General features: G+C 43.6%; 1 protein-coding gene across 1 annotated transcript; it reads left to right on the top strand.

The window, feature by feature from the left end:
• Positions 1 to 1,672: 1,672 nt before the first annotated feature.
• FUT10 (fucosyltransferase 10 (alpha (1,3) fucosyltransferase)) lies at positions 1,673 to 9,704 on the top strand (the record flags this gene model as incomplete). Its single annotated transcript, XM_010182948.1, has 3 exons — positions 1,673 to 1,958; positions 6,881 to 7,716; positions 9,448 to 9,704. Coding segments are annotated over 3 exons (1,347 nt in total), but the record flags the coding sequence as incomplete, so codon positions are not given.
• Between the last annotated feature and the right edge of the window lie 289 nt (positions 9,705 to 9,993).

The following is a 9,993-nucleotide window of genomic DNA, read 5'->3' on the forward strand; positions in this document are numbered from 1 at the left end:
AACCGAGGCAAACTCCTCCATAGTCCTGGCACACCATGTTGCATTGCCTCCATCCAGCACTGCATCTCTTAATGTGTTTGAGCTCATTAGGCAGAGAGGCAAGGCTGGACCCATTTCATACTAATGTGGCAGGCAGACCAGGGAAATCTGAACACATTGATAAGTGGAGATGGAAATCTCTCCATCAGTCCTGACTGAAGGGCCATTCTTAGCATTGGAAAGCCCAGTAGCTGGTCAGTAAAAAAATGCATGAGATAATGTGTAGGTATATTAATTTGTGACTGGTGCAGGTTAGCCTAGGTTTTTGTTAGAAGAGAATAACTTTATTGAATCAGCCTTATGGGCAGTTACGGGACTGTAGGAAACTTCAGTCGTAAGAGGGCCGGGATCTACCCCAGAAATGTCTTTCTGCTTGGGCTGTGGTCTGAACTGAGGCTCTGGTTCAGACCAGTACCTCACGTAACTCCCGGTGGAGCCAGCAGGAGGACCTCTGCTGTTCTCTTAGGCCCGCTGCCTACTCCAAACTGGAGCTCTTTCTAAGGGACGGTCACTAACACTCAATAGTCACTTTTGGTTCTGTTGCACTGATCAAACCATCCAAAGGTGATGTGCCTGCCTTAGCACAGAAGCAATGCTGTCAAGTCTTTAGGACCTTTATTGGGAGGGTCTGCGAGTATGCTACACCTCCACAGCTAAGCAGGTTTGGAGCTGGTTAGAGCTTCCCTGTGCCTAGCTGGGATTTTTATCTGGGAGCATTCACTGGACGGTCACACCTAGTGCCCTGGTGCTGGGGCTGCTGTAGTACATGAGCTGTTTATATAGTTAGGGCCTGGTGGGTTTGAGTTCCCCCATCATTCTTGCAGCTGTTCCTGGGCTGGCTCTGTGTGCTGCCTATGAAGGTATACGCACAAAAAGCTGTTTTCTGGCACCATTTCTGTCACTCGCTCAACAGACTTCTCTGCCCCAGGACACTTTTATGGCAGGTACTACCTGTAGAAAAAAATGGTGGCTTCATGGGCACCAGAAGTCTCTCAGATTATCTGGGGGCTTCTGTCTCACAGCTAATGGTGAGCAGTGTCAGAGGCTTCTCCTATGGGTGGAGAGTTCTTAAGGTTCCTCATAGAGTTTCATACTGGTTTATACTGCTAGGTCTTTAACTTCACTGCATACAGAAGCATACTTTGCTGCTCCTCTACCTAGCTATGAAGTAGTAGTTACATTGTCTTTAAGACCTGTCTGCACCTGGTTTATTCAGTGAGTGGTTTAAAAATTAATAGAGGTGAATACAGATGGCCACAAAGAGATGTGAAAACTTCATGCGTTTTTTTTACAGTTTATTTCCAGAAGAAACCTGACTACTGAAGCACTCTTCTCTGTTTTGTGTCTTTTCCAGGGAGGGAGAAGAACTTGCGTTGTTAAATCAATGTGGCCATGTATCCATACAGAAATGTATTTCCTGCCTCTTCCTTAAAAATTCAGATTAAAGCTTGTCCTGTTCCCATGTAAGATTACCTGGATAGTGGCTGCAGTCAGTAAAATGCATCCACATTGATTTACAGAAACTTCACTTGCAGACTTACTTAGTGCTTGATGCTTAAACTCTGATTTGTCAAGTAGATGTTTTTGCTAATTAAAGTGATGTGCTGTGATATGTATGTTTGTTTTCCTGAAGGTTATCACTGAACTGGGCAATTCAGAGAATAAGATGGCAGTAATCTCCCATTTGCACAGTGGCTCATTAAAGCCTGTGTGGAGATACGCTTTTCAGTTTAAGAAGCAGGAACTTCACAGCAGCTTTAAGACACAGTCTGTTGTAAATCACTACCCCATCCTGCTCTGGTGGTCTCCCCTGACTGAAGAGATCGGGAGACTGAGCCAGTGTGGAGAGGATGTTTGCTTCTTTACTATCAACAAGACTTACCAGCACAATCAGATGACGAGAGCATTTCTGTTCTATGGTAAGGTTCTGTTTCTTTTTAAAGGAGTAACTTTCTGTCCTGCCCAGTTATTTTCCTTTAGAGATTAAATATTCTAGGTGGCAATCACTGAGAGCCGGATACTTATGCAGGTCATGCTAAAATTTGCCTGGTACTTCAGTATTAATACTATCAGCAGAGATCCAGAGTTGCATGCTGTCTGCACAAGTACTCTTAGAAGTGACCGTGCCAGTCTGTGGGATGACTGTTGCCTTGTCTCATGCTGCTTTCCAATCACATGTGCTCTCTGTTTATGGGAGAAAAGATCATTTCCTATAGCTGCCAAGTCTTAAAAAGACAGCCTGAGATCAAGCCAGCTTTTTTCAGTCTTCTGGTTTGTCACCCCAGCAGAGGTTCTGCAAGGCCTTTGTTGCACTTGTGGAAGTCTTTTGTCTTAAAATAATGCCCTCGCTGGTAACTCATGTGCCAAGAAATTGCTAGCAGACTGTAAACGGAAAATAGTAAAAGAAACCTGTTGATTCTGCACAGGGAGCAGCAGCTAGTGCAACCTTCTGAGTTGCTATGGCTCTGCCCCCTCAGAAACTTCCCACTACGTGTGCTGTAAAGTGAGTCTATGAAACAGAAAAGATGCATCTTTTAAAAGTAGGCCTTATTTTGTTAATTTTGTTTTTTTTCCACACACAGTTGCTTTTCAGAGAAAAAACTAGTTTTAGGTGGAAAAATAAAGCGAAATGCTTTTTCATGACTGTTTGGCTCTACTCCTTTATCTGGAAACAAAATAAAACAGAGTCCTGAATCTCATTCACTCATTCCTGAAACTCATCCACTCTTATTCACCTGTATGAACTAGAGTATAAGAAAGAACTAGAAGCATAAGGAAGGCAAACTAGAAGTATAAGAAAAAAGAATCTTTAGCTTGGTTGTTAGCGGTGAACCAAAAACTTCTCATCACTAATCTTTACAGAGCTCCAAGTAGGTCAGCTTTGTCAGTTGCTAATTTAGGGATCAAGCATGAAGGCAAAGAAATAACAGCAAAGGAATGAAAAGCTGACCCAATTAAAGACACAAAAAACTGGTTTTGCTTCATATGAAAGCTGTAAAGTCTAGTGTTTTTGGTCTCTGGTAGTAATTCTGCTTGTTTCAGCATTAGAAAGACTACTACTGTGAATATTTAGCTGGCTTGTGGACATGGTTTACTTGCTTGTTTTTAAAGGACTGTTTATACTGGACAAAAGACTCTCCCTGTAGTTTTTTTTTCTACTCATGCTGTCTATGACCTGTTTAAAGACAAGTGTCAAAATGTGCGAAAATGTTACTTACTTTTATACCACAAGAAATGGTCTCACAGTGCTAAAACCTGCAGATACAAAGGCCATAGATGGTACTGAAGATTAAAAAAAATGCTGCATCAATACAGAAAAGCTTCACGCACACGCACACTCACTCTCCGTCTCTCTCTGGCCTTGATGCACTGAGCTGTAGGCCTGCAAAAGGGCAGATTTTGGTGTTCTAGAATTTCCCTCTAAAAGCCTGCTGTGTGAAAACTTGAACATCTGCATTTTCTTGCTGCGGTTGCATCAGTGAACAGTTTCACCTTCCAAAGAAACGACATTGATTTTCCCCTTGGTCAGTGAGCTAGTCAAGAGAAGAATGGTCCAAAGCTTAGAAAAAATACTATGCAGACATATGCGGTACACATGTTTTCCAGCAGAACTGCTTTTCTAGGAACACCTGCTGCAGAAGCAGCTTGTCCTGACTTACCCTTCTGGCCTGGGGAGCCCTTAGGTGTAGGCAATGACGTTGTCAGGTGCCACCATCTCTTGTTTGGAAGTGAGATGTGGATTCCACTTGCTGGATTTTGTCTTTGCTTTTGGGAGAGATTTCCAACTCCACCTTTTCAGTCACATACTTCACAAGAGTTTTACGTGTAGCATGAGCTACCAATGCAACTGAGTCAGCATGAACTGGATCTGGTGCCATGCTGTCAGCACCTCAGGGGTGGTGTTCCTAAGGGAGGAGTGTGTTCAGCTTTTCTACGCTGGAGTGTTGAATCTTTGGAGTATGAATCCTGAATGAAAGGTGTCTCGTAAGATGTAGAATTTCTCCTGACAGCATCTGTCTTTCGCTTCTGCACTTTGCCTCATATCAAAGATTTCCTAATTAATAGTTTGGAAGTTGAAACTGCTCGTAACTGTAGTCATCTTATGCTTTCTTTAGCCCCTCATAAGCCTCTTTATTTCCTTCATTTCATAGGGTGGGGAACATACAGATGTTATCTTCCCTTTAATCCTTAAGAGGTTTTTGTCGTCTTGGTGGACTGAGATTGATTCAGTATTATATTAGAATCAGTCAGTCTGATGTGCTATGATGTATAGTGCATTTTTCTTTAAGTTTCTCTCTGCCTAATTCTCTCCTTGTTTACATGTTGCGGTTTTGTCTCCTTCTCTCATCCCTTTCCTTGTCTGATTCTTTCCTATGCTTTGCTCCCCTCTTCCCTGCAGTGTTACCTTTAAGAGGGACCACTGTTCTAAGAGACAGAGCTGAAGTGCTATGGTTTCAATCCACAGCATTTCATTATTGGCTGTATGCACTGCTACGTCTCTTCTGGGCATCCCTTAGAACGAAATGTTTTCAAAACCAGATAGGCCGTATAGGCTTCCCTCTGAGAAATGGATTCACTTTCAGTTTTCCTCACCTACTTGTGTCAGTATAACACATCAAAAACAGAAGCAGCAAGTAGCATTTTTCAGTGAGTGTCACAGCCCTTCATCATTTAGTACTGAGGGCCTGAAACCACCCTTCAGTGGCAAAAAGAGGTGAAATACTTAGTGGCCTTAAAAAACCCCACCTGATGCTCTTGAAGGATCCTTTTGCACTGTAGGAGGTTTTTATGTTACTGGCAGCTAATGTCTTAGCTTCACTGCAGTAGTGAGATCTTATGTTGGTTTTATAAGGTTGTCCTTGGAGTCACCTTGGCAGGCTTGTGCAGCCTCAAAGACCACTGGGCATTTTTTTCCTTCTTTATGTATTTGATTTTAGATCAAAATTCTGTTAGACTTTTGCTAACTCCCTCTTTTTTCCCATCAGTAGTTTGAAGTCAAGGGTAGAACAGAGTGAAAAGTTATGGGTGTGACTAGGATGGGAGAATAGCTTGTCCAAAGAGAAGAGATTTGTTGTGTTTTCCAAACAAGCTGTTGCACTGTTCGTTTCAGTTTATTAACCTCCCTTGCTTGGCAAGGCCAGTTAAAACATTTGTATATTCAGTGCTTATACTTAAGTAAAACCCAGATACAGTTATAAGACAGTGCAGAAATATCTTGACAAAGATTCAACAGCTTTCAATTTAATCTGCAATAAGGCTAGTCATGTGAGTGTAGTAAAGTGGTACTGAAGGGAAAGCAAGGGACAGATTCAAGAGCTAGCATTTTAAATTCAGTTTTGCACAGACCAGACTTTGAGAAAAGGCTTCTAGGTTTGTCCTAAAGCTTCTACTACAGCTTTCCTAAGTTATTCTGGAGAGTCCTTGTCCTCACAGGAAGGTGCAGCAGCTGCTGTGATCTGTTTTTAGAGTTTAGACATGGTTCTTCTACTATTGGCATTAGTTTGAGGAGCCATCTTCTGCCAGAAGCTAGTTCTTCATGTACTTGATAGGCAGCTGTGGTATGTCACCTCTTCACAGAATCACAAAATGTTAGAAGTTGGAAGGGACCTCGAAAGCTCATCCAGTCCAACTCCCCTGCCAGAGCAGGATCATCTAAACTGGGTCACACAGGAACACATCCAGGCAGGTTTTGAATGTCTCCAGAGAAGGAGACTCCACAACCTCTCTGGGCAGCCTGGTCCAGGGCTCTGTCACCCTCACAGTAAAAAAGTTTTTCCTCATGTTTAGATCTAACCTCCTGTGCTCCAGCTTGCTCCCATTGCCCCTTGTCCTGTCATTTGACATCACTGAGAAGAGCCTGGCTCCTTCCTCCTGACACTCGCCCTTTACAAATTTATAAACATTCATGAGGTCTCCTCTCAGTCTCCTCATCTCCAAGCTAAGCCAAGACCCAGCTCCCTCAGCTGCTCCTCACAAGGGAGATGCTCCACTCCCCCCATCATCTTTGTGGCTCTGCGCTGGACACTTTAAAGCAATTCCCTGTCCTTCTTGAACTGAGGGGCCCAGAACTGGACACAATATTCCAAATGCGGTCTCACCAGGGCAGAGTAGAGGGGAAGGAGAACCTCTCTGACCTACTCGCCACCCCCCTTATGATACACCCCAGGGTGCCATTGGCCTTCTTGGCCGCAAGGGCACATTGCTGGCTCATGGTCATCCTGCTGTCCACCAACACCCCCACGTCCTTTTCTGCCTGGCTTTTAATTCTCTCTTTGGTAGACTAAATAGATTGGCTTCCAAAGTCTCTATAGTACAATGTCTTTCCAAGACTTGAGGTAAGACTTGAAGTAATTCTTGTAATTTTTCTAATTAACTCTGTCCAATATTTTAGCATCCTTTTTGTTGTTTTGCTGTTAGAACCAGTTTGAGCCCTGCAGTATTCTTCTCACATCGTAGATAGAGGCAGTACCATCTGTTCCCCTATTTACAGAACCAGGGGATTATTAAGGATCTTATTTGTCTCATTTCAGTGCATTGAAGTATAAAATTCCTAGTGAGCCTTTGAAATGAGAGGCCTTTAGACTAATATGACCTGAAGTGAAACCATTTCTGATATTAAGTACTGATCCCCATTCTCTAGATTCTTCTGCTGCCAAATTCAGTTTTAGCTGTTATAAGCCTCCTCTGTGCATGAATTGCTCTCTTTGCAATACCACTTTTTTTATAATGTCATAGATGCGATGATTGTAGGGCTGATATTAAACTGTTAGACTTCTGTGTCATTGTAGTAAGTGTTGCATGATAGATAGGGGCAGACTAAACGCTGTTGGCTTTTGTCTAGGTACTGACTTCAGTGTAGACAGCCTACCCCTCCCTCGTAGAGGCTATCATGATTGGGCCCTTTTCCATGAAGAGTCACCGAAAAACAACTACAAACTCTTCCATGAACTGACCATCACCTTGTTCAACCACACCGCAACTTTTAGCCGCCATTCTCACCTACCACTGACCACTCAGTACCTTGAGGGTGTAGAGGTCCTGAAGTCATTGAGGTACATGATCCCACTGCAGATGAAGAACAGCCTGAGGAAGAGGCTTGCACCACTTGTATATGTGCAGTCTGACTGCAACCCTCCTTCTGATCGGGACAGCTATGTGCGTGAGCTGATGTGGCACATTGAAGTAGACTCTTACGGGGAATGTCTGCATAACAGAGACCTTCCTCAGCATCTCAGAAATTCAACTGCCATGGATGATGGGAACTTCTATAAAATACTGGCACAGTACAAGTTCATTCTTGCTTTTGAAAATGCTATCTGTGACGATTACATCACTGAAAAACTCTGGCGGCCACTGAAGTTGGGAGTGGTACCAGTGTACTTTGGGTCTCCCAGTGTTGTAGACTGGCTTCCTACTAACAAGAGTGCAATCCTGGTATCCAGTTTTTCACACCCTCGGGAGCTGGCCCACTATATAAAAACACTGGATACAAACGATCAAGAATATGAGTCCTACCTGCAATGGAAACTGAAAGGGGACATATCCAACCCAAGGCTGCTTATGGCAATGAAGGAACGCAAGTGGGGAGTGCAAGATATCACTCAAGATAATTACATTGATGCCTTTGAGTGCATGGTGTGTAACAGAGTGTGGGAAAACATCAGAAGGAAAGAAAAGGTACGTGGGCTTTGTCCTTGTGTCTCAGGCTTTAAAATGGCACTAGGCTCAGATTTGTCCCAGGAATTTTGGTTATCAGATTTCTGGCCAGCCTACAGCCACTGCAGTGTACTGCAATGTCATTGGGTTTTGTGTCCTCATGTAAAAGCTATTGGCAGAAGGTGTGAGTGCATGGCCACAGCATGTGTTCCTCATATTTATGCAGTGCTGGAGCTCATACACATTGTGCTGGTGGTCATTTCAGCAGAAGGCTTGAATTGTTCAGCGAGGGGGTTTTTAATCAGGCTATAGAAAATAGCCTAACTTGCTGACTTGCTTTGCATGACGTGGAACATGTGGAAACAGGTTGCCCAGAGAGGTTGTGGGATCTCTGTCCTTGGAGGTGTTTTAAGACTCAACTCAGGGCTGCCCTAGGCAATTAGATATGATTGACCACTTTGAAAGAGGGAACTGGACTAGATGATCACTGGAGGTTCCTCCCAACTTTTGAATACTCTCTCACTGTCTGGATCTGTGTTTGTATGGGTACATTCAAACTTGTAGTGGCAACATGCCATTGTCTGTGGCCACATTTGGTGACTTAATATTGAAACATTGATGCTTAAGCCAGGTTGTGCATTTGTGAGAGGAATTGTACCTGTTCCTCCTGGTCTCATCTTGAAATGATGCTGACAGAGACCATCTGGAAATGGCTGTGTTACTGGGAAGCCCAGCACTGAGGACCCAGCAGTCTTGCCAAAGGTGCCAGCCATGACACCAGAAGGCCATTTCAAAGGCAGCATGAGCTTTTCAGTCTCCTGAGGCTACTAGCTGTGGTGGATTTGGCTGGTAGAAATAGAGCATTACTTGGAATTAGGCTGAAGCTAAAAACTCCCACCACATACATTTCTGAGTTGGTGGATACTCATTTCGATTGCCACATTCCTTTAAGGTTTCCAGGTTTACATACCATAAGTCAGTAGCCTTTTTTAAACTCTCCACCGGCTCAGTTATCAAGATGAATTTAAAAAGCCCCTTTTTGTGCCCAGCAATGGTTAGTAGTTTTAGTATCTTACAGCTGTCCTATATCCATTTGGCTGTATTTTAGCCAGTCACAGTCTGAGCAGTACACTATGTGTTCAGCTATTAGAAGGGAGATAGAGAAACCATTTTAAGTTATTAGGTGAGTTGAAGTGATGGGGAATGCAAACTGGTAAGCATTAAATTTAACCAGACTTTCCTGTTTGAATCTGGTGCAAATCTGGACAGATGTCCTCTCTTTGAGTTCCAACCATGGAAAGGTATAGAATTGGTTAGATAGGGATATTCCTTCCCTGTGCTTTTGTGGCTTTCTAGTCAAGAAAATTATGAAGACCAGTTTGCTTTCCTGGTCGGATTCATGGCTTATTTTTTCTCCTTTAAAAATATTAAGTGTGTGCACGCTTAAGATGAAAACAGAATATAATAATGAAAATAGAACTCCTTGCCTTAGAATTTCAGTTTGGGTGGGCTGGTGCTGCACATTTGCGACCAGACCTGATCTGAGACTTAGGCTTTTGTCAGCATAACTGGCCTTGTCCTGGACACTCTGGGGAGAGCTTTCCCTCTGACATCCACAAGGGCATGGCCAGAGCCTGTAGTGCGAAAGAAAATGTCACTAACATGCTTTGACAGTTTACTGATGGCATAGCACCATTATTCTCTGTCTGCCAGAGTCCCTGAATAACCCTTTTTATTTCTGTCCATTGCCAGGGGTTGCTGCCCCAGAGGTGGAAGGCTCAGGTTAACCATCTGAGCTGTCCCAAACCAGAGGCGTTCTGGTTCTCATCTTCAAACCCTGGCTGGACTTCTCTCCAGGAGATGTGGATACCAAGCTTCGAGCAATCCAAGAAAGAAGCCTGGGCGCTGAGGCACCTGGTGGAAAGGAACAGGAATTTTACAGCTCAAGAATTCTGGATGCTTGTATTCAACAAATAAACACAATGACATGTAAAACAGAGTGAGCTCCTCAGGGGAGTCTGTGGAATTTTCTTTTTTAGGTGACTTTATCATACGTAGGATTGGTAGCCATAGGAAGTCAACCTGTGAGACTGGATTTAGTATGTTCAGTGCTCAGGGGGTACCGAGGAGTACCAAGCATTAAAGCTCAAGTTGCCAGGCTTCTCAAAGACCAGTTTTAGGCACACAGCTAATTTCCATGAAGCAGATGGGTTTCTCTCGCTGTAGTTACATACCTGTGTTCATGGCCCCAGGACCCCTTTTTCCCCAATCCAACACCCTCCTTCGCTGCATTGGTAG

The sequence above is a fragment of the Mesitornis unicolor genome, unplaced genomic scaffold, assembly GCF_000695765.1.
Source record: "Mesitornis unicolor isolate BGI_N332 unplaced genomic scaffold, ASM69576v1 scaffold32734, whole genome shotgun sequence".
Classification (NCBI taxonomy): domain Eukaryota; kingdom Metazoa; phylum Chordata; class Aves; order Mesitornithiformes; family Mesitornithidae; genus Mesitornis; species Mesitornis unicolor.